General features: G+C 34.6%; 1 protein-coding gene across 1 annotated transcript in view; it reads left to right on the top strand.

Moving 5' to 3' along the window:
* LOC134372808 (thyroid receptor-interacting protein 11-like) overlaps window positions 1-24481 on the top strand; it is a 33788-nt gene extending 9307 nt beyond the window's left edge. The window contains exons 4-11 of the mRNA XM_063090173.1: window positions 1349-1512; window positions 2602-2705; window positions 6943-7042; window positions 18999-19080; window positions 19981-20095; window positions 20528-20644; window positions 21805-21949; window positions 24273-24481. Of these exons, the coding sequence (XP_062946243.1) occupies window positions 1349-1512; window positions 2602-2705; window positions 6943-7042; window positions 18999-19080; window positions 19981-20095; window positions 20528-20644; window positions 21805-21949; window positions 24273-24481 (1036 nt within the window). The remainder of the gene's footprint in view (window positions 1-1348; window positions 1513-2601; window positions 2706-6942; window positions 7043-18998; window positions 19081-19980; window positions 20096-20527; window positions 20645-21804; window positions 21950-24272) is intronic.
* The last annotated feature ends 975 nt before the right edge of the window (window positions 24482-25456 follow it).

Raw genomic sequence — 25456 nt, 5'->3', positions numbered from 1 at the left:
TTCAGTAAATATTTGTTGTATGAGTAACTCAGTCTACAAACCCTAACTTTACAATAGTGTGACCTGGTATTTCTTAACTTTGAATGCCGCCATAACTAATTTCATCCTTAAAATCACTCTTCCAGTATTAGCTAACCAGCGAAGCTGAATAAATTCCAGGGACATTGAGAGCAGAGGTCTTCTTACTATCAATTTACTGCTCTTTGCACAAGAGGGTGCTATTGGGTAAAGTCTCTTCAAAGTGAGATGATCTCGAATAAATATTTAACTAGATATTAAAAACCCAGAAAGATTATTGCAGTATTTTGGATATAATCATTATACATTGAGGAAGTACACCAATGACATAAGCCTAGATAGGTGCTATATAAATCTCCTAGGGATCCCTGAATTATTATTTTGGGACAGGACTAGATATTATTGTATTTAATGTAGGTAGAAAGAAAGATGATAGTAAAAGATAATTAACTGATAATCAGAGCAGTTAGTTCATCAGTTGGATAGCCTTTGGAAATTGTGAGTTCACCATGATTGCAAGCGTCAAAAGCAAGGGGGTGTCATAGAATCTCTTCTTTGTTAGGTTAGAAGCTGGATAAAATGACTTTGAAGGTTCCTTATGACTTAAAATTCTCAGATAAATTACATCTTAGAGATTTAACCTGGAGACATGAAAATTGCAGACTACTTATAAATTTTTCTTTTGCTGACATTTCTTGTTTAGCCTAATTCTTAGTCTTTAAAAAGAGTCATTTGTTCAAAGTCACTTTTACAGGAAGGATCATTGAGTTAATAAAAATGTAAGGAGAACAGAGGAACTATTCAAGTTTCTTTGAAATCTAACTTGAATTTAATGCAATAAAATGTCGGAAAGGTCCAATTCATAGAGACAAAGTCGAATGGTGCTTGTGAGAGGAAGGGGGAGTTGTTATTTAATGAATACCGGGGCTGGCTGGTTAGCTCAGCTGGTTAGAGCGCAGCCTTGTAACACCAAGATCAAGGGTTCAGATCCCTCTACCAGTCAGGTGCCCAAAAAAAAAAAAAAAAAATTGAGTATGGAGTTTCAGTTTGGGAAGATGAAAAAAAGTTCTGGAGATGGATGGCGGTGGTGGTTGCACAACATTGTGATTATACTTAGTGCCACTGAACAGGACATGTAAAAATGGTTACAATGGTAAATTTTAATGTGTATGTTACCAGAATAACAAAATGTGGGGAAGATGTTTCATCTTGTTAAAGTACCTAAATACTTTGAAATCTACCCCGAATTTAGTGCAATAAGACTTAGGGAAGGTGATTCTTCTGGTTAAAGTAATAGAAGCAGTTTGATTTTTATTCTTTTTGTTTGAAGCCATCAAGCCAGTGTGCAGGTACAGTCATTACAGGAGCAATTGAATGTAGTCTCCAAGCAAAGGGATGAAACTGCACTGCAGCTTTTGGTCTCCCAGGAACAAGTAAAGCGGTATACTCTATCACTAGCCAACCTGCAGATGGTACTAGAGCATTTCCAAGAAGGTAAGTTGTATGGTCGGTTTTTCAGTGAAGAAAAATTGTAGTTGTTGGTAATTTTCCCCTATTGGAGTGCCATTTTAGATTAAACATGGGTAAATCTTAAAAAGGTTTCCCACTTGTAGGGGCAAAATGTAAGTAGCCATCATCAACTATTTAGACTCCTTTACAACTAAGACTAGAGAACATTAACTATATTCAGTAGTTATTAAAAATTTGATTTAGTATTATATTACCAGTTAAGGTGAGAGTTGAAGTATAAAGGCAACACGCGGTAGGATGATCAAGTGATAAAGGGAGAATACAAAGGAAGAGAGAGATACACACATGGAAAAGGTGATTAGGTTTTAAGATATTGGTTGGAGGTCGAACCCACTTCAGAGTGTTAATCATTAGTAATTACCATCCTTTGATATATTTATAAACTTGTTATTAGCTATTCATCTATACTTTGAGGTGACTATATCTTCTAGTCCAAATGGGAAGTACTTTTCTGGAGACACAGTAACAGTGAGCAGAGCCGTTTTATCCTGAGAACCAAATAATGTTTTTTTCACATTCACTCATACTCAGATTTATGGTAATGTTTTAGTTTCACCCATCCTTTTGTTTTTTCATACATCAGGAACTACTGACAGTGAATTAACTGCTAGGTGGGGTGTGGTTAGGGGATATGAGGATAAGGAAGTAACTTTAAATTTGTACCTGCGTGTCCCTTCAGGGTTATGCATGTGGTTGAAATCATGAATTTTGAATATAAGGTTTTTAGATTTTTGTAATGTAATAGAATTACAAGAGCAGGCATGTATACAAACTAGTATGGTACTGAGGCCAGAGAGAAAAAAAATTGCCAAGGGGGAAATACTTGAGTAGAGTTATGAAAGGAGAGAAGAATCTGCAGGATAAACAACATGGAAAAGGGTTTGTGCAGAGCAAACAGTGATCTCATTACTTAACATTATCACTAAGGCATATATAATTTTCTCACTGAGACATTTGAACTATTTTTGTTGAATTATTAAAATTTCAAGTGGTTTAAAATTCTAGTTTTATCACACAATTGCAAAATACTAATGTAACTTTCTTGATCTTCAGAGGAGAAAGCTATGTATTCTGCTGAACTAGAAAAGCAAAAACAGCTTATGGCAGAGTGGAAGGAAAAGGCAGAAAATCTGGAAGGAAAAGTGGTGTCATTACAGGTATGTCAAAATAGTTTTCTCTTGTAAATTTTATTATTCATGAAATAATTACCTTGTAGAATCTTTGTCTTGGAACTAATCTTCAAAGCTATTCATTTAGTAAATGATGTTCAAGTGGCTACTCTGTATCTGATCCTCTGCTGGGGCATAACAGTAAACTATATACTCGGGATTTCCCTTGGGTCACTGACTTATAGTATAGAGTAGACACACACAGCAAATGTGAGAAGATAGGATATTTTAATTTTTTAGCACACGTGGGTGTTTTAGAGATCTCTAGGGGAAAAAAACCAAATTAATCTATGATTTTAACTTTATAATTTTCTAACAAAATATACTGGTTACTATATTTCACACAGATTAAAATAATGTGTATGATCCCATTAGATCTTTTTCTTTTGTAGGTCATCCTTTAAAATATTTTTTATTTATTATTCTATATTTCATACAAACAAAAATCATGAGGTATAAATAAAATGAATCACTAAGAAAAAATACAACACCAAAGTGACATGCTTTTAGATTTAGGAGATACTTTTCTAAGTCTTAAGTAGATTTTAGCAAAAGCTAGTGAAAAATAATGAAATTCACTTACCTGGAATTAGTGGTGAATATGCTATACAGGAACATTAATGTTCCAAGTAAGAGTAGATATATTTCCTACAAAGTTTTAAGACTTTTATTAAATATTAAGTGGCTGCAAAAAAAATTAGGTAATATGTATAAAATATATCAGCAATACAGCAAATACACACATAGTCACCACCCCATATAAGAAATAGAATGTCATCCTTTGAAGCCCTTATGCACCCTTCCACATCTTGTCTCCTTCCTACCACCTTGTTGATAACTACTATACTAATATTTTGTGTTTAAAACTCCCTTGTTTTTCTTTATGGTTTTATCACATAGGTTTTCATCTCCAAATGATGTTGTTTGGTTTTGCATATTTTTGAAGTCTTTATAAATGAAAGTTGAACTGTATGTAAATCAAATAATTCTTCTGAGACTTGCTTCTTCAGCTATGTTACTGTGTGTAGACGGTTCATTATTTTTACTGCATGAATATATAATTTATTTACCCATTTTATTAATAATGGACATTTCAGATGTCTTCTATACAAACAATGTGGTTATGTACTTCCTTGTTTATATATCCTGGTGCACACATAGAAGAGTTTCTTTCACATGTGTATCTTGATTGAAATTGCTGAGTTTCCAGGCCTATAAGAGTACTTCAAAAAGTTCATGGAAAAATAGAATTAAAAGATAATATGAATCTTTTTCATAAGCTTTTTGAAGTACCCGCATATGTGGGCAGCCTCAGCTTTATTAGATCATGGCAAATTGTTTTTTAAAGCAATTGTGGTAATTTACTTCTACCAGCAATGTGTAAGAGTTCTTATTCTACCTCCTTGCAAACATTTGGTGTTATCTGACATCATGTTTTTGCCAGTCTGATGGGTTGGAAGGTGTCTTTGTTTTGTGCTGCTATAACAGAATACCACAAACTGGATAATTTATAATGAACAGGAATTTATTGGCTCACAATTCTGGAGGCTGAGAAGTCCAAACTTGAGGGGCCGGTATCTCACCAAGGCCTTCCTGCCATCTCATCCCATGGTGGGAGGGCAAAGAGAGGCAAGAGGAAGAGCAAGAGGTGGCCAAACTCATCTTTATAAGGAATCCACTCCCATGATAAGGAACCTGCTTCCACAATAATGGCGTTAATTCATTCATGACGGCAGTGCCCTCATGAACCAAATATCTCCCATTAGGCCCCACCTCCCAACACCACTGTATTAGGTATCAAGTTTCCAACACATGAACTTTGAGGGGACACATTCAAACAATAGCAGAAGTACTATCTTCTAGTGGTTTTAATTTGCATTTCCCTGATTACTTTTAATATTTTTATTGATCACTTATGCTTGCTTTCTTGTCAGTTCATTAATACATTTAAGAAGATATATTTTATCCAACACTTAGTTATTTCCAGTGAGTCCAGAGTATCTAATCTGTCAAACTGCTAGGATGGAAGTTCAGATCTATTAAAACTAGGTTTTTTTTGTCTTTTTAAAAAAATTTAAAATGTGATATGCATTTAGAAAAAGAACAAAATAAATCAGAAGTAACTAAGAGAACTAATAAAGATAAAAGCTGAAATTATTGAAATAGAAACCAAACAAATGGGAGAAAGAAAAATGAAGTATAAATGCTGATTTTTGAAAAAGTCTTAGTGTAAAAAGTCTTAGTGTAGTTTTAAGCTTTCATAATTTTGTAAGTATAAATGCTACAGGGTTAAAAAAGTAATTTGGAAGTTTATTTAAATTTCATTCATATTAAGTTTAGTTTTGTGGATTTTGAATAATAATTTTTTTTTAGAATTTTTTGTTTCAGTCTCCTTGTGTATTAGTCAGGGTTCAGTCCCTAGAAGCAGAACTGGTAGGATGTGTATGTGTGCGTGACATATGCATATATAGACAAATTTGTATATATGATATGTATGATTACACACATACACAATTTATTATAAAGAATTGGCTACACGATTGTGGGGGCTGGCAAAGCAAGTCTGAAATTTGTAGGCTGGCAGTCCTGATGGGAAGACTACATCAAAGGTGGAATGGAACTCACAGGCATGGGCCAAAGATATTGTCCATAGGCAGTGAAGAAAGGAAAATCACAAGCAGGATGGAACTCCATAGGCACAGGTGGAAGCTGCTGTCCAGAGAAGGAATTTTTCTCTTTTGGGGGGAAGCCTAATTCCTGCTTTTAAGGACTTTGAACTGGTTTAATCAGGCCAACCCATATTATTCAGTATAATGTGCCTTCCTTAAATTCAGCTGATTAAGGGCTTTGATTGCATTTTCAAAATGTCTTCACAGCAACATCTGGATTATGTTTGAATAACTGAGGACTGTAGCCTGTTCAGGATGACACATCAAAAAAGCTGTCACAGTGATTGAAGATGACAAAACTTGACCTGAAACTTACATGGATGAATACTCGTAAACAACCAAGAAAATTATGAGAAAGAACAACAGTGAGGAGGGACTGGCCTATTAGATACTAAAATAGAGCCATAAGTCAATACAATATTGACTAGATTAGTGGAACAGAAGCAGAGTCCAGAAATAGACTGCAGAATATACTTGAGAATTTAAAACTAAATCCTAAACTAAACTAATTTTAATTTAATGAGAAATAGGATAGATTGTCTAATAAATGAGGTTAGCACAACTGGCTGTCCATATGAAAGAAAATTAAATTCAGTCCCATCTCACACCATATGCAAAAATAAATTCCAGTTGTATTAGAATGAGGATTCTCAACTGGGAATGGTACTGAATACCTGGGGATATTTTTGGTTTTTACAGTGATTAGATGGCTTTCCCGCTATTTAGTGGGCCAGGAATGTCAAAAGCACTCCCATTGAGAAACACTCTGTTAAAGATTTAAATATAAAAACCAAAATATCTTGCAATAAAACCTAGAAGACTACATGTACAGTCTAGGGGCAAGGAGGATCCTAACCAAGACTAAAACTCAAGAAGCTGTAAAAGCAAAGTAGGACATGCTTGACTATGTACAACTTAAAAATTTACATGGCAAAAGACATCATAGAGTCATTAGATAAATGGCATATGTGGTAAATGGTATTTGTGTAGCACAGATGACAAAGAGTTTACATCTACCGTACAAGGTGCTCTTACAAATTGACAAGAAAGAAGCAGCTCATTAGAAACAAGAGCAATGTATGCAAAGAGGTTTGCACAGAAGAGCAGACCCAACTATCCTGTAAACATGAAAAAAAATGCCCAAATTCAGTAACAGGAAATAAAATTTAAAGTAACAAAATCACAGTGAAATATCACTTTATTAGACTTGCAAAAATTAAAAAGGGCAAGAACATTTGTTGCTATATTTCTTGACTTTTTGTGTCCATTTTTTGAAGTTTTATTTCTTATTGTCATTTTTTTTATTTCCATCATCATGTTGTCTTTTAATAGCATTCTCTCTTTTTATTTAGTTCCTCTGAAAGAGGCAATGTTTTATTGTGAAAGAGTGTGGGGGTCTATCTTTGGTACTTAGTAGTTGCATAAACTTGCCCAAGGTCACAGAGGAGCAATTTCATCAGCTAAAATGTAAAGGGTTGACTCTAAGATGTCTCTCAGTTCTAGAGTTTGTGAAACTGTTTTTGCATACTGCTTTTTAATAACTTTTTTTCCCTCAGGAACATTTGGATGAAACAAATGCTGTGTTGGATTCAGCATCAAGACTTACAGAACAGTTAGACCTAAAGGAAGAACAAATTGAAGAACTTAAAAAACAGAGTAGGTTTTTTTCTTTTCCTTCCCTCACCCTACAATACCAATCAGATGTGGTCTTCCACCATGCACTGGCACGGTTGAGTGAGACCAACTTCATGTGTGTGTGACTTTCATTTCTATCTCCCATGACTGGTTAGCTTCAACTTAAGTATGATCCTGGTGAAACCAGAGTCATTACGTTGTCCCTAGCTGTGCAGTTAGTTTTTCTGGATGTTGAGGCAATGCTGTTGTGTTGGTTGTCACGCTGTTGACCACTAAGAAGTGGGTTGATTTTTTTCCTCTTTTTTTTATTGAATCATAATTGATTATACATATTTTGGGGGCTCAGTGTTGACACATGTTGATCAAATAAATATTACTAGTATGTATATTGTTACAAATTGTACTTATTTTTTTTATTTTTTATTTTTTTTTCTGTTTGTGACTGGCCGTACCGCAGGCTGCCAGTGAGTGCACCGGCCATCCTTATATAGGATCCAAACCCGTGGCGGGAGCACTACTGTGCTCCCAGCGCCACACTCTCCCGAGTGCACCATGGGGTCAGCCCACAAATTGTACTTATTTTTTACGACCCTTGTCCAATCTCTCCCTATCCCCCTATCCCTCCACTCTCCCACCACTTATAACCCTAGATTTCTTCTCTCCCTCTGAAAGAGTAATGGTTACTCTGTTGATTTGCTGCCTAGATGATCTGTCTAATGCTGACAGGTGTGTTCAGTTCCCCCAATATTATCATAGAGCAGATGCTTCTTCTGTCGCTCTGGAATGGGCTTTGTGGAGAGAGACATCCTCTTCTTTGGTCTCTGCTGGTGACTCTCCTTGTGTCAATGCACTCCTGTGGCTGGTGGACCACCTGCATGGTGGTTGTAATGTCTAGCCACTTTCATGGCAACTGTGGTTACTGTGGTAGCTGTGGTGGGCCACCCAAACGGAGGTGATGTTTTTGGCATTCTCCTTGGCACTGGTGGTGTGCCTGGTTGTGTGAGGGGGAGGTCTTGTCCCTGGCTCCATGCGTCGGGCCCTCCCAGTGGGCCCCGAGGCACTGGCAGTGTACGTGGTTGTGAGGGGGGGTCTGGTCCCCAGCTTCATGCCTCAGGGCCTGGGGTAGGCCCTGTGGCACTGGCAGTGTGCCTGGTTGTGGGCAGGGGGGCTCCATGCCTTGGGCCCCTGGGCAGACCAAGGGGGTTAATTTGACTGATTGACTTTTTATGGTTCTGACTTCTCCCTGATCAATTCATATGCATTCTACCCTAAAGCTGTCTGATATGTTAGGGCAATATTTTCAAGTAAAAAAGTAACTTTTTATGGAATAAATGTCTGAGTATAACTAGATATTTATGACTGTAGATAGTGCTTTACACACAGCCATTCATCGTGGTTTTTTTTCTTTCTTGGTAGCTGGCTGGTACGGGGATCCAAACCCTTTACCTTGATGTTATAACACTGTGCTCTAACCAACTGAGCTAAGTGGTTAGCCCTTATTTTTTGAGGCTTGTAAGGGAGCTCATAATCGCTGTCAATTCCCTAAGGTGAGTCCTGTGGTTAGGATAATCAATTGGGCCTCAGATAATCAGGTTGTTGATAGTGCTTTGTTGAAACTAATAGCTGACAAAATGGTATTTCCTCATTTAATCTCTGATTTAGAGGTAACCAGGAAGTTGAAGCTATTCTAGGGTTGCATTTAGTAGGTAACGATTCAAGGTTATCAGAAGGGTGATAGTGGAGCCTGGAAATACATCAGTTTTAGGTGTCTAGGTTAGACACAGCAGTAACAAGGCATGTAATTAGGGAATTACATAACACCTAACATAAAATAGAAATAAGAAATAGGCAAAAATAGGAGATGGTACAGCAGATATGCTGTCAAACAACAGAAACATTGGCTTAGACACTAAGAAGGCAAGCAGGCAAGAACCACTGAAGCATGGATACTAAAGGACAAGCCAAAGTAAGTTGGCCTAAATCCAACAGGAGACAGTAGATGGGAGATTTTTAGGAATAGAAAAAATGATAAGATAGATGTGAGATAGTTGTACTCAAAATAAACTTGATTCTGAGGCAAAGAACTGCCCAACTGAAAGTCCTCTACTTTTAGTTGACTTGGCCAGCCTGGAAGAACTCTAAATCCAGTAGAGGGTTGGGATATGGGCAGCAAGGAAATAATTATATATTGAATATCTATTATGGACATTTGATATAACATATACTTTATTATTTAGTCTTCTTATTTTATTTATTTTCATGAGCAACTCTACAGTAGGGGGTATTAATTCCATTTGATAAGTTATATAAACTCTGATCTTTCTGCCCATGGCCAAAGTTTATGATCTTTCCATGTTACTGTATTCCTGTCAGGAAAATCATTATTTATAGTCTGACTTATATTTTGTACTATATGTCTCCATCTCCCTTGAGGATATGGTAGTATCCTCTGTATTGTGCCCTAAATGTTGAAATGATTGCCTTTACCAAGACACAGTATTTATTGGGAAAAAAGTCTAGTTAGATTGAAGGCCAATGCAACTACAGCATTATCTGGAAGGCAAATGGGCAACCCAGAGGAGACACACTGGGCAGCCAAATAGTTACCTGAAGAATTGGTATTGTAGAATTGGGCTCGACTAGTGGAGGTGAAAAGGCAGTGTTTGGAACCAACTCGTCAGCCTGTGACAACTCAATGCTGTATTTCATGTTTCTATAATATCTAAGGCCACCTCTTTAGACATCTCCCTGAGACGTTGCCAGTAGATGACAAAAAATTCTGTGACTTATTGTAGTTGATAAATATTATGAGAGTCTTTTCAGTATTTAGTATTTGTTTAAGCACCCATTTAAACCCTTAGTAGTAAAATATTTTCAGATTTTTTTTGATTATATCTGGTAAGGCTTAGGTGGCCTAGGTTCCTATTCATGTTAAAAATTACAATTAATATTCCTTGTAAACATATAGGAACTTTGGGCTCATTTTGTTGAATCGATATTAGTTATAGAAAAAGCTCTGTTGAATTAAGCTTGTACAGCTTGCATTTGGAAGGCTAGGCAAGAGGCCAGTGTTCCACAGACAGGAAGGGTAGTAAAGAAACAGTTGGTTCTCTTATGTCTTTAAGTTATTCTTGCCATTTACAGCTCTCCCTCCCAGTCTGTTTTCTCATATTACATAAGTGCTTAATATTGCTGTTATATCTCTAAACACAAATGTGATTTTATTTTCTCAAAGCTCCACTCTTGATTTGATAACATAAACAAAACGTTGATTGGCTTGCTTTTTTCAAAAGAATCACTGTATATTTTCTTTCATAGATCATTAAGTCCTTTAAATGTTGATCGATGTTGTAGTACTGTACTTTATTTTTAACACAAAACTTGGCCGTACAGTAAAAATATTTGCCTAGAGAAACAATTTTGAAAAAGACAGATTGGCTTTTGTTGCAAGGAAGTATATAGACTTGAACTGTAGAGGCGAAGTATTGTTTTATTTCTAAGCATCTGTAGACTAATGATTAGTTGATATGCAGTTTCAGCTTTTAAACAATATTAGGAAACCTAACTTGAACAAAAAGGTGTTTTATTCAAAATGATTGATTATGTTATTGCTACCAGAGATGAAATGATTAATTCTGGTGAGACATATGAAAGCTTTTACATGTTACACCAATATTAAACCAGTAGATTGTTAATTTCAATCATTTTTAGATTATGTTGTTAGTGCCATGGTTATGAACTGTGGATGTTTACAGGTCTTGTATGAAAAGTATGAAGATAGATGCCTTATCAGTCATTAAGTACTTAGTGAGAAGCAACTGCTTGGCTTTGTGTTAGGTGCTGTGTCAGATATTAGACAGGATCCCTTTTTCAAGTAGCTTAGCTAAGGAAGTGACATCCAGCATAGATACACCATAGGTTAGTAATTTAAGACAGTGGTCATACAACAGTACATATTTAGTTCCTTCAGAGTCTTGTTAAGGGTCATGCGGCATTCCATGGAGGAAAGGAACTTGAGTAGAACTTTGAAGCAGTAGTAGGATTTCATCTAGTAAGTGGAAGGACTGTTTAAAACATCTCTCTCTCTGCCTGGGACAGTAACGGTGAAAAGAATCCCTAAGATCCTACAGGAGAGCTGCCCAGTTACCTCAGTTGGTCAGAGCAGGTGTTAGAAGACCAGAGTCAAAGTTTGGATGCATATACAGGCCAGCCACTAAAAAGACAAAAAAAAAAAAAAAAAAAACATTTTATGGGTACTACTTTAATAAATGATGTTGGCTGGTAGAAGAATTACTGCTATCCTTCCTTTTAAAAATTATCCTCTCAATATTTTATCTAAAAGTGTTCTTCAGTATATGGTCAGCCTTTCTTTTCTTTGGGTTCCACATCTGTAGATTCAACCAACTGCAGATTGAAAGAAAAAAAAATTTTTTTTTAAATTGCTTCTCTACTGAACATGTACGAGCTTTTCCTTGTCATTACTCCTTAAACAATACAGTATAACAACTATTTATATAGTATTTGCCTTGCTTAAGCTATTATAAATAATCTAGAGATGATTTAAAGTATACTGGAGGATGTGCATAGGTTATACTTAAAAACTATGACATTTTATACCAGGGACTTGAGCATCTGTGGATTTTGGTATCTACTGGAGGTCCTGGAACCAACCTCTGTCCCCCCATAGCATGGATGACTATAGTTCCAAAAACTTATTTTACATGCCAATCTATATCGTATTGGTTTTTTCACACTTTATATGCTAGTCTATGAAGCAGATCGGGCAGTGTCTTTCATTATTCTGAGTTGATCAGAGTGCACAATTTCTATGGAATTGCTCTTAATGAGAAAATATTTACATTTGTCTGAACTTAGACTATAGCAGAACATTAAAAGATGTGTTATCTTGCCATATTTGTGGTCAAATCTGATATTTTCCTTCTTTCACTTTTGTTCTCTGTCATCATCCTTGAGATAAATTCCTGCTTAAATGAAAAGGATTGGATAAATTGAAATAGAAAGCATAAGATGGTTCTTGTTTTTATAACTATTATTCAAAAGGGTGATGATATACTAATAACAATTTTTTAAAAAAACAACAGAAAACAAAAGGGTGGTGAATTTTATGGTACTCAGAGAAAAATACGTTTTCATAAGCAACACCAGTTTAGTTGTAGCATTGGAAAAATCTTTTGGTCTATCTGCCAGTTTATACCTGTATGTAAAAGGGCCCCCTAACTGATTTTTTTTTTTAAGATTTAGTTGCCACTTTTAAAAAAGTCTTCTATGAGTTGACAGTGGAAAATTTCCCTAGAATATTTGTTTTTAAGAACATCTAGAAGAATGTATAAAATGAGTCCCAGTAAAACCTACTGTAATATGAAGCATAAAAATGTGTTTTAAAACTACAATTATAAAAGAAGCTTAAAGTGTTTTCCGTGGAACTACCTTTCTGGTTGTGGATGGTAGAGCTTTTTATTTTAAATAAAGACATTCTGTTTTCCAGGATATGATTTATACAAGGAAACATATAATGTCCTGTTGAACATGGGCCAAATACATTCCCAGACGCTTTGTTACCCAAATCTTTTGAGGGATTTCTTTATAGATGTTTTTGGCACAAGTGGTGATTTTAGAGGAAACATATAAGAGGTACCAGATGCAGTTTTCTGAATTGCCATAAATGATTAAAAATTTATTTGTGATGGGCCGGCCCGTGGCTCACTCGGGAGAGTGCGGTGCTGATAACACCAAGGCCCCGGGTTTGGATCCCATATACGGATGGCCGGTTTGCTCACTGGCTGAGCGTGGTGCTGACAACACCAAGTCAAGGGTTAAGATCCCCTTACCGGTCATCTTTTGAAAAAAAAAATTTATTTGTGATGATATAAACATCTGGGTATACTAGACAATGCCAAAATTTGAATTAAGAAAAAAGTTTGTATCAGATGAATAATTAAGTCCTTTTCAACTTAATAGTTATATTTTTTAATGTGTTTCATTAATAACTAAACTGAGTTATGTTTTAGAAATTGCAGTTATTTTTAAATAATTCTTCTAGATATAAAGGAAGATAAATTATGTAGAGATAAGAACATTTTGAGTTTATGTATTTTATGTACTTTCTTTCATTTCTTTATGTATGGATGAGTAATTCAGAACATAAATTATATATTCTTTTTGTCCTGTGTTTTGTTCTTCCCATTCTCCCTTCCCAGGGAAAATTAATCATTATTTTGTCTATTTATCAAATATTCCTTGTTTATCTGCTGCGTATTGAGCACTACAATAGGCACTGGAAATACAAAGACAGGGGACCAGAGTGCTACTTTCGGGAGGTTACAGGTAGTCAGGAAGGGGATAGGACATGTAATCAAATACACACAACAAATTTCGCAAGGCAAGAGCTATGTGTTCTCCTTGGTGATGGTGGCATGGAAGGGTAGAAAAGCCTAGTGAAGGGTATACTTGACCTCACTTGAATGATGAGTAGGGACGGCTAAGCATGCAGGGAGTTGGGGAGAAGCATTGTAGACAAAGGAAGAAATTCATATGAAACTGTGTGGCATAATTTGGAATCTGGCTGGAGATACGGTTGACTGGTATTGACCGAAGGGTGGTGTGTGTGTGCACGTGCAGGTGTGTGTATGTGGTGGGGTGAGGTGGTATGGCATGTTGGTGTGGGCTGCTGAGAAGGTAGAGGTGGAACTGTGTTGCTGTATAGAGAAATGAAACTCTTAAGTATGGATCACAAACACAAGTTGTAAACTGGTGCCAAAATGATAATATAAAAGAGCAAATGAGACCTGTGGTGAATTGAAGAGTGTTTCTTATGGGGGCGGCAGATTCTCAGTTCCACCTAACTGTTGCTGTGCAGGAATGTAGGTCCAGAGTTGCCAAATCTTTAGATCTTCCAAGAGACACTGGAAATCTGGATTTTTATGTGAAATACCCCTATTTTTTAGTATGACACCTAATTTAAGTTTTTGTAAAAACCCTGTGTTCGCTGAACAAAACTTCTTTAGGCTGGTTGTCATCCATGCTGATTTGCAGTAGAGAGCTTTCAGAAATGAGTTGAAGTTCAGGCTGCAGCTTAGAAAACCTTTTATCATTAGTGTCCTTTCAAAGTAGTGATTATATTCCATTAGCGGAAACGTTCCTGCAGTGATTTTAACTTTCACTGAAAAATTCTATCCTTTCTTTTGGGATGTGGCTGGTCTGTATAAACCTTTAAAAGGAAATATATAACTTTACTCATAATATTTACTTTCTTTAAGAAATTTTCTGTTTCTGTATGGAAAAACATAGCACACATTATCTGAATTCATAATAAAGGGTTGAGGGAAGAGAATGGAGAAGGAAAATACATTTGATTCAGTTACATTTAAAATATTTATATAAAATCTCTTTCAAGTACACATAGTAACTCCAATTAACTGTACAAATAATTCAGTAGACCTCAACCTATTTCATTTTAATCACAGATTATGATCTACTGGAATTCAAATTGAGGTTATACTATATTAATGAAATTCTTTTTCTGTGAGTTCATTGCCAGGAAGTACAGTTTTAAAGGTTATTTTTCACACAGCAATTAATAATTATGATTATGGGACAAGAAAGCATTCACCAAGTGCTCTAGGCCTTAAAATGCTGTCTCAGATATGGTTGAAAAGAATTCAGTTAAAAGACAAAGCAGATGGTAGTATATCTTACGTTCAAATTGTAAGTAGATATATCTTTTACCAAAATTATTTGGTGTTAAAGTAAAAGTGATCTTCTATAAGTTGAAATTCTGTGATAAAAAGACCATTAATTTCTAGCTTTTGCTTTGGTTATATTTAATTAATTGAAAAGGCTTAATTTCCTATTATTAGGTTTACTATTGTATCAGGTTTAAATTTATTTAGAAGGTAGCCAATGCAAATAAGACACCAGACCCAATTTATTTACCTATATTTATAAATCAAATTTCTAACATTTTTTTCTTCCTTTGATTGACTCCTTTGCCTTGGTTCTTAAAAATGACAAATGTGCAAAATGGAAGGGAAAAATCACAAAATATTAACATTAACCAAAGTGATATGTATGATTGGTACTGATGAGGGCCAGATTAAACAATGAACTCTTCAGCTCTTTTAAGAAATGAGATGAATGAGTACTAATGCTTTACATAGCACTTTACTATTTAGAAAAGCACATTTAAAATTCTTTGAGATGATCATGCTTGCTTTATAAAATAGGCAACAAAATCTGGCCCCCGTCATAGGACCATGATTCACATCCAGGTCTTCTGACACTCAAGTTCTGTGCTCCGTTAACTTTTTTCCCAGTCAGGTGACTGTTCAATAAACCTGATCTGGGTCTTCTCCATGGGAGCTTAGTCATGAAGTAACCAAATAACTTTGTAAGGGGATGACTAATTTTAAGATGTTCTTTGCATACAGCATTATAGTGTATCATCATTAATCACAAATGAAATGTAAAACTATAGTGTGCTCATTTGTTGCAGTCAACTACATTTTATATTCAATTTTTATTTTAAGTCAAGTGATGAAGACCATGGCACCATCCCTAGGTATATCAGAGGAGAGGCTCTAATATGTCAGGTTTTACTGTATCATACATTCAAAGTAACTCTTTTTCTCCAAGCTAGACTAAATCTCAATTGCTTTGAAATGGTTAATTTTAAACTGTCCTCTGACGTTTTTTTTTTTTTTTTTTCCTTTACTTCCAGAGAATTACTTTGGCATGTGAGATGATTTCACAGGAATATTGTATTTGGCTTAAAACCCATTTCTAAATAACCATATTTTGCATTCCCATATAAATACAATTCTGATTTCACATTGTGGTTTGAATTAGTCATCAGTTTTTGTAGAGAAGTGTTCAGAATCTCTGATGGGTGGAGAATAAGGGTGTCTAGAGAAAAGAGGAGCCTGTAGGGACCTTTGAAGTGGGTGTTTTGACTTTCTTTTCTTTTCCAAACCTCTTGTAGTTAATACCATCCTTCCAGCCCCTTCCCCTAAATTCTGAGGTTTTTTCCCCTAGGCTCAAATGTCAGAATACATTTAAACTACCACTTGAATTTGAAACAGCTCTTTGCATTCTGGATATTGTGATAGTGAGTTTAAGAACTTATAACCATGTCACTTTGGCCTTGAGCATGTTTCAACTCTTCCTTCCTGAATACAGAAATTTTAATCAAAATTGTCCCAACCATAATCAGTTTTCATCAAGAAAATATTTTTGGTTTGAATTTTAGGACAGTTTGATTTCTTCATCAGTTTTTCATACAGCAAAGTTAAAAAATTTTAAACTTATTTTACTAAAATCATCTTTAACAGAATCAACTCTTTACTTTTTGAATTTTACTCTGAAAATGTCTATTTATCAGACAGTGATAAATGACTATTTAATAGACAGACTGTCTATTCAGTTTTTTCTTTTTTTCTTTTTTTTAAGTTAGAGACAGTACAGCGTAGTGTTATATCCTGGTTATGTTTTAGACTGTACAGTCCAAAAGAAATACTGTGAGCCACATGCAGCTTTAAATTTTTTAGTGGCCACATTAAAAAACAGTGAAAAGATACGTGAAATTAATTTTTTAATATATTTTATATAAACCAATATATCCATATTATCATTTTGACATGTAATCAGTATAACGATTATCAATTTAGAGGAAAATAGATAGGAGAAGGGAAATCTCAGAAAAAGGGAAGGGGCGGGTAAGAAAGTTTGACCTCTGTTTCTCTGCTACCTTCTATAACCTCGTGGCGTGGTGAGGATGGAAGAGAAGACAATGCCCATCTTTACTCTGGCTCCTACTTTGGCTTGTGAGTGAGATGGTTAAGTAAGAACAGTGACAAGATTAAGGTATTTGCTGTTCTCCCTCTGAGTAGTCGAGAGTTCTGTTTACATTAAGAATGTAGTGCTAGAAAAGGGCTAAATAGCACCATGTGCTCATAACTCATAATATACTTGTGCACCTTAAGAATCTAAAATGTTTTACTAACCCAGAGTTTAACAATAGTCCTGTTCATATTCGCTCTCACGCACTCATGCTCGTGCTCGTGCTCACTCTCTCTCTCTCTCTCTCTCTCTCTCTCTCTCTCTGTTGTCCAAGTTTAAATTCCTTAGTGGAAAGACAGGAAAGGAAAAGTTTGTAGTAGATTTTCCAAACACTAACCTTGCTTTTATAATATGGTTATGGCAACCGTCTCTTTTTTGGTAAAGTTAGCCTATTATATGAATGACATTTTACAATTTAGAGTTTTGCTATTTAGAAAAACCACAAGCCATTGAAAACAGTTAAACTAGATATTTTATATATGCATTTAGTACTCTAAGTCAGAATTTTAGGCACTGTATGGAAGCATTGTACAGGACAGAATGAAAACATAAAACAGACAGACCTGGCCTAATCTGGAAGGCTCAGAAAAAACTTTTGTGAGGAAGTGAGTTGGGAACTGAAACATGAAGGGTGAGTAAGAGTTAATAGGCAATATTGATGGAAACGAGCTTTCCAGGCACAAGAAAAAACATTTGCAGAGGGAATTGAGAGTCCAGAAATATATCATACATTAATGTTCAACTGATTTTTGACAAGGTTACCAAATGAAAAATTTTCCACCCTATAGTGCTGGAACAACCAGACATCCACAAGCAAAAGAATGAAGTTGGAACCCTACCTCAAACCATGCATAAAAATTAACTCAAATTGGGCCATAGAACTAAATTTTAGAGTTAAAACTCTTGGAAGAAAACATAGGAGTAAATCCTTGAGATGTTGATTAAGGTAATAGTTTCTTAGATATGACACCAAAAACACAAGCAACAAAGGAAAAAATAAATTGGACTTCATCAAAATTAAAAACTTTGGTCCTTCAAAAGATACCATCAAGAAAGTGAAATGACAGCCCCCAGAATGGGGGGAAAATGTTTTAAGCCATATACCTGATAAAGGAACTTGCGTCCAGCTACTGCTAGGAAAATGCAGCATTAAATAAAGAGTAGGTTTGTGAAAAGAGGTCAAAGTCTAGTGTTTGGAAGTGAATGTTTCTGATTTGAAAAGTAGAACTCTTACAAAATGATCGCCTCCTTATTTCTTTCAGAATAAAAATTTGTAATCTAGCTTAAAATTAGTAAGCATCTCTTTCAGCTCAAACTGTCCATTTCTGAGATAAGGTGTAAACTCCATCTTTGAGTGAGCATTCCTTAGTCCAGGAATCCTTGGCCCTGAGGCATGGTTGAATTTATGAACAAGGCATCTCTTGTTTTAATTCTAGACTTTGCTTTTAATACTGCTCAAATTCCAAGTATTCTACCAAGATTTTACAAATTTTGCTTCCTTTTTAAATGAGAATTTTAAAATAAAATAGCCCAAGCATCCTTCTGAATCAGTCATAAGCTACAGTAACTTGGTTAGTATTTTAGAATCAATGATCTGAATTGTATTTTGCAATTTCCTTACTCCAGAATACTTTGCCCTATCAGCTGCATCCTGAACCATGGTCTTAGTTGTGTTAGACATTCCTCTTAGCTCACCAAAAACTGAGTCCAAGCCAGGAAAATAGAAAAAGAAAAATCTAAAATTGTCTTTTCCATTTCCTACCATTAAATAAGTGGCTCTGGAAATGTTTCTTGCATGGAAGCAATGGTGAAAATCTCTTTTTTGCTATTAAGTTACTAAAGAGGATGAAAACATTTTTTTGTTTTTAAATTTTCTGTTAAAGAATTGATTACCTTATTGGGGTAACCCAAGTGAATTAATGAGTACTCTGGCTTCTAGATGATTTCTATATCAGAGAGCCTAGTTCCCTGTTCCAAAGAAGAGATGGAAATAATTGAATATTCCCAATTAGAAGTGCATATATTCAAAGTTCATAGAAAAGATCTCATAAATCTCATTATATGTTCATCCAGACTGTTTTAATCAGCTAAAGGCTATCTTTACTCACATATTTTAAAACAGATGAGCTCCAACAAGCAATGCTGGATGATGTACAAAAGAAATTTGCGAACTTAGTAAACAGTGCAGAAGGAAAAGTGGACAGGTATGCTTTTGCCTTTTAACTTTTGTATATTTTATGGAGATTGCTTTTATGGTAAAAACAACTTCTACTTGTAGATGTTTATATGTAATTCAATTTTTTAAGAGCTTTTTATTTTTCTTATATATTGAGGAGATATAGGTAATTTTAATGAGGGGTCAGTAGAATAAGTTATATTCTTTTGTTTTTTAAAGTCAGTTTTTTTCAACTTGTTTTCTTAAAACCACATGGAAGAGTTAAAACATCACCCCAATATGAAGACTTAGAAAATAAAAAGTTTATTTTTACCGTTCTTTTTTGTTCCCCGCTGTTCTTAAATAAATGTATGTTGTTTAAATGTATTAGCACTGGGCCGGCCTGTGGCTCACTTGGGAGAGCGTGGTGCTGACAACACCAAGTCAAAGGTTAAGATCCCCTTACCGGTCATCTTAAAAAAAATATATATTAGCTCTGAAACCTAGGTATATATGCAATAATATCAACTGTTTTTAAAATTTAGATATTAGCAAATTTCTAATAAATGTGAATGGGAAAATGTAAGCATGATGGTTAAGCACAAGAACAATTTGTCACCATTTAAATGTCTGCTTTTGGTGAACATCAGCCCAATTAGGCAGTGACAATTTCTAATGAGGCACCACCTTAGTCAGTGTTGGGGTGAAGAAAGTGGGTGGCTAATAAATGATGTTTTAAAAGGTCTACATTTTGGGTTGTTTGAAATATTCTTCATTAGACTTGTCAAGACATTTTTAAAAGTTACTTTAAAATATTTTGTTGTTTAGTCTTTTTATAATCAAACATTTAATTGTTTAAGAATAATGAAATATTTATATGTTTAGTGTTTAGTGTTTGGGGACACTCAATGTTAAGTTGCTTGAGCTGTGTCTGCCTTCATTTTCATAGAGTCCTAATGAGAAACCTCTTTGTTGGACATTTCCACACACCAAAAAATCAGCGTCATGAAGTGTTAAGACTGATGGGAAGCATCCTGGGTATCGAAAGGGAGGAAATGGAGCAGGTAACTAGACAGTGAAAGCCATTCAGAAAACATTTATAACTAAAATAGTGGTATCAAATTGTATCCTTTTAATATGTATAACTTTTAGTGAATGTAATTATCTCAATAATGTGGAAATGGAATCATTTTACAGTACATTGAACAAATGGATTTGTTTAATTTATGTATTAGTTTAAATGTTCTGTAACTTATAAACTACTTCTCATATCAGGATATCAGGATGCTAAAATTTTGAGATATGGCAATTCCTAAAACTTTTATTTGAGATCATCCCAGGAATGCCATTTTATTGTATTTGTGGTCTCTATCAGTAGGAAACATTTTCTAGGAATTGGTCTTGAAAACCATACTATATGAAATTACATATAAGTGCTTCTTGTTTTTTCTTTTCTTGTATTGATAATATTTTTCTGTTTTAAAATAATCTTGTAGTTGTTTCATGAAGATCAGGGTGGTGTGACCAGGTGGATGACTGGGTGGCTTGGAGGAGGATCAAAAAGTGTCCCCAACACACCTTTGAGACCAAATCAGCAATCTGTGCTTAATAGTGTAAGAACCGATTTTATTCTTGCTGAATATGAATGGTGAAATGATTGTATGTTTCACTCATTTGCAAATAATCAGATTTCTTTTTCAGGTTATTTTATACAACCCTTTTTATTTTGGAGTTGTGAAAACAGAAGAGAGAGGTGATTAGCTTAAGGATAACAAGACAGTTTTAATAATTTTATTGCATATAGGTTTTATTTTAACTTCTTCTATGGTACTTTTATTTTTCAAAGTATTAACTGTTCTTTTCTTTATGCTTGATTATGCTGCCATTGGCAGTCTTGCTACTAAATCATAAGATTCTTGAAAATATAGGCTTTATTTTGCTCATGTATATATGTTGCAAAGTGAGCCAGTGAACACCTGCCATGTACCAGAGTATTCCAAGCATTGTGGATGCAGCTGCAAACCAGATAGACAAGGTGCCTGCCCTTAACAAACTTACATTCTGGTAGGAGGAAGCAATTAGTAAACATGAAAACACTGTGTGTGGTATGGGGTAGGCTTTAGATGAATATGAATTGAATTGAGTTGTACTGTGAGTTAGAATGTGGAGTTTCTTTTATTTTTTCAATAAAGAGGACGTTAAGGATAGGTGACTTACCCAGAATTGGTTAAAGATCAAACACTGTTTTACTTAGATAGCATAAAATTTAGTTTAAAGGATAGGTCTACACTATATTATTTTAATCCGATAATGTTACTGGTGATCTTTTGCTGTATTCATTGATTGGGCCTTACTTCAGAAAATCGTGTTTAATGCTTGTTTTTCTTCAATATAATTTTTCACATCTATATTAACAGTTATTAAAATAATAAGACTTGGTGTTTTAAGTGCCATTGATGGCAAGAAATGTGTTATCAGTTGACTAATTCTGACTATAAAATGTTTGAAACTGGCCAACTGCCAAAAAAAGATGTTTGAAATGAGTGTTGTCTTCAGAGAGTATTGATTAAATTGTTAAATTTTTGTAATGATAACTGTGTAACTAAAGTGCTGGCATTTTCAATTGTTCATAAAGCTGATTTGTAAAAAAGAAAAAGTTTCAAATGGCATGATTAGTTTTTAATATTTAATTACAAGAGCTGAATATACTTTCTTAATTGTAGTGAATACAATTTTATTATCCGGTCTAATATAACCAAATATTTTACCTTAGTCTTTTTCAGAACTTTTTGTTAAATTTCTGGAAACAGAGTCTCGTCCATCTGTTCTACCACCAAAGTTTTCTGTACTTGATATAAAACCTTTAGATTCACCAGGAAAGAGAAAACTAGATACAAATATACCAGAAAGTTTTAGAGGTAAATCCAAATATTTATTTTTCTACGATTATAAAAATTGAAAGTTTAATTTATGATTATGCTTTATAGTGATATTAACTAAATTTTACTGTTTTTGAAAATGTGTAATGACTATTCAAAATTCCAATAAGCCATCAGATTTTTGGCTTTATATATTCTTGTGGCAATCTGATATTTAATTGGCTTAGATTAATTTAAACAGTGTGAAATACTTTCCCTTTGTATATCAGAGTAATTCTTTTCTCTCTGCATGAGCCACTTTGAATTATTCTTCTGAAAGTTATGGTGAACTGGTTAAACCTTTGCTTGGTCCTGTTTTCCTTTTTCACTAATGGTGCTTATTACTAATCAGAGCTAGATGTATAGTTTATAGTTAGAGAAGGGTTTTCCCCCCTTCTCTAATCTAAGTTTTACACTCAGTAACCAAACCCTGGCATGTTAATAATGCCAGTCTGATAAACTGACTTAGACTTCAAAGAATGTTATGAAGTGCCCTCATACTGTATGTTGAAAGGTCTTCCTGAAGCAAATGGTTGGTGGTTGTAGACACGTATACATATTTTTCTATCCCACTAGGTTGTGAGGGTCTTATTTATATTCACATTGCCTATATTGGCATGCAGTAAAATGTCTTGAGTTGAAATTGTATTATAATCCATTAAACTGTAAGCACATTCTTTATTGAAATCTCTCTTTTTTCCTGAAATCTTTGTATTTTATTATAGACTAACATGTTTGCTAGTTGGACTTTAAAGGAATATGTGATTATATACTTGAGTTTTTTATCACATTCCAGATTCTCAAATTTGGATAAAACATTAAAGAATTTATACTGTTGAAATTTTAAAAACTTCCTTAGTTATTCAGACAAATGTTTCTATTTTTCTGAACTCCTATAGAAAAAGAAAGTGGTAAAATTTATCTATTAGATAAAAGTTTTATGTACTAAATTTAGTGAAAAGTTGTAACTTTATCGAAGAGATATGGACTATACTGAAAGCATTTTTTCTTCTTACACTAGGCTGTAGCGTCTTGAAGCAGACTCCCAAATTCATTATGGCAGAGTTGTCTTCTCCTCCCTTTCCTTTCTCTTTCTTACTCTCTCCCCTTTCTTTTATCAAGTTCTATGCTCAGCTTGATTTGTATTGATCAGAGACAAAAGCCAGTGATGATCTCAGTTGATAGAGGGTTTGCATGAAAAAAGCAAGCTTAATCTTTAATCCTGGATTTGGAAGTGTGCCAGAGCTTCTACTAGGTATCACCAGAAGCTTTCCCAGAGTTAGGAAAGTTGTCATTCACAGGAAAATACAGCTTGGGAACTCAGGGGTGCTCAGTAATGAGGAGATTTGATGAATTTTCCATGCTTTCTTTGTTCTGGGAGGCTTCTTTTATTTGAGTTTCCCATTGCTGAAGTGGGCACCTTCAAAGAGTTGCTTGTCTCTTATCCATGAACTTGTTAGTGGTCTTGGGTAATAAAGTAGGATTCTATCCACTAAGACTTTAGGTCATAAACTAAGTACTTATTCCAAGAAAAAGGAACTGTATTAGCTCAACTTTTTAGAGAAATAATCTGATTGAGAATTGTTTTCAAACCTCTGAATGCCTAAAAGAGGATCAGGTAAGGTATCCATATATTAAGTTCTCAAGTTCTTCATTTTTCTGCTGAGTAAGTAGCTTTCCGTGCAGCATAGATAAGACCTTTTAAAAGCTGTTATTGTAGTAAATGAGGTCTATCAGTTATACAACTGGTATTTAAATATAAAACAGTATTAATGTGTTCAGTAAAATATTAAATATGCATGGAAATACTCTTCTCTCCCTTTTTCTTTCTCCCATTTCTTTCACTTGTTTCTTGTCCTATTTTACCCTTCTATATTTCATAGACCCTGCGTGTGGGATCCAGAGTCCAGCAGTATATGAGTTAAAATTATTTGGGGGCAAATCTGGGAACCTAAAACACATGTCAAGCATTGTTTTTATCAGAAAATGTTTTGAATTATCATGGCTGAACTTTAATCAGATTTTAATAATATAAATTAGTATTTGTGTTTTGGAATTGAGGCCTATTTGTACTTTCATTTTGAATAATTAAAAAGTAGTCCAAAAAATGTGCTAAATACCAGCATTATTACTAGCCAGGTAGAATTTTAAATTTGATAGTAGTGGTCAATTGGTTATTCATATATGTCTATATTAGTCAGTTTAACAATATAGGAATAACTTTCTTTATGCTATTACTTATAATCACAGGGTTTTTTCAATTTGACTTAATTGTGAAGGGTAGAGACTAAATAATCCATATTTTATCATTTTTATACAACAGAATCCAGGTCTGGTAGAAGAACAGATATGAAACCATTCTTGGCTTCCCGCTCTGCAGCTGTGCCTCTCATTAACCCAGCTGGACTTGGACCTGGTGGGCCCGGGCATCTTCTTTTGAAACCCATCTCAGATGTTTTGCCCACATTTACACCTTTGCCAGTGTCACCTGAAAACAGTGCTGGAGTTGTGTTGAAAAGTCTTTTAAAGTAATAGATGGTTCTCAAACCAGAGATGATATAGCACTTTAAAAAAAACCCATGAACACTATGTGTATATACTTTATCACAAAGTGGCCTTTTGGAAAAAGTCATGTATTTGTTTATAGTTGTGTTTTCTCTAAATTTAATAAAAATGCTTTTAGAAATTACAGGTGTCAGAGGAGCAAGTGTTTGCTATATAATTTGCTTTCTTCTTTCTCTGATTTGACCTAATTTAACCTGGAAACATTTGATTTATCTTTTATCTCAATTTACAAAAATAAAAAGACAAAAATACTAGAAGCTGTATATCAGCTTTTTATTTCCTTTTTTGATTTTCAAGTTCATTTAAGCTAGAGACACGTGGTTTATCTTATAAATAATCAAGAAATGTACTCCAAAAAAGGAGAAAAATATACTAATAGTGGCTTCTCTGCATAGTGCAGAAAATTGATCTGAGTTATGTATTAATCATTTTTAGAGGACTTTGTGCAGACAGGTCAAGGACAAGGTTGTCCCTGGGAGGTCATAGGTGCCCTGAGATGGAATGTGTATTTGGTTCTATGCAATTTTATCATGTATGTAGATTCATTTACCACCACCACAGTCAGGATACAGAATACTTCCAGCATAAGGACCCCTAGTGCGGCCCTTTTATAATCGTAACCACCTTTCTCCCTACCGCCTGCCTTAATCCCTGACAACCACTAACTTTCTCCATCTCTATCATTTTGTATTTCAAGAATGTTGTATGAATGGAATCATACAGTATGTAACCTCTTGAGATCAGCCTTTTTTCACTCAGCATAATTCCCTTGAGATCCGTCCCGGATCCCTTGAATTGTTGCATGTATCAGTACTTTGTTCCTTTTTAGAGCTGAGTACATAATATGTGGATATGTCATTTCATCTTAAGAGCTAAGTAATCTATTTAAAAGTATCTTAAAACTAAATGTTTCCTCACACAAGCACGACTTTCATGTAAGTG

Source organism: Cynocephalus volans, chromosome 3 (genome assembly GCF_027409185.1).
Source record: "Cynocephalus volans isolate mCynVol1 chromosome 3, mCynVol1.pri, whole genome shotgun sequence".
Taxonomy (NCBI): domain Eukaryota; kingdom Metazoa; phylum Chordata; class Mammalia; order Dermoptera; family Cynocephalidae; genus Cynocephalus; species Cynocephalus volans.
Note: the sequence above shows the minus strand (reverse complement) of the source record. Positions and strands in the feature narration are given on the sequence as shown.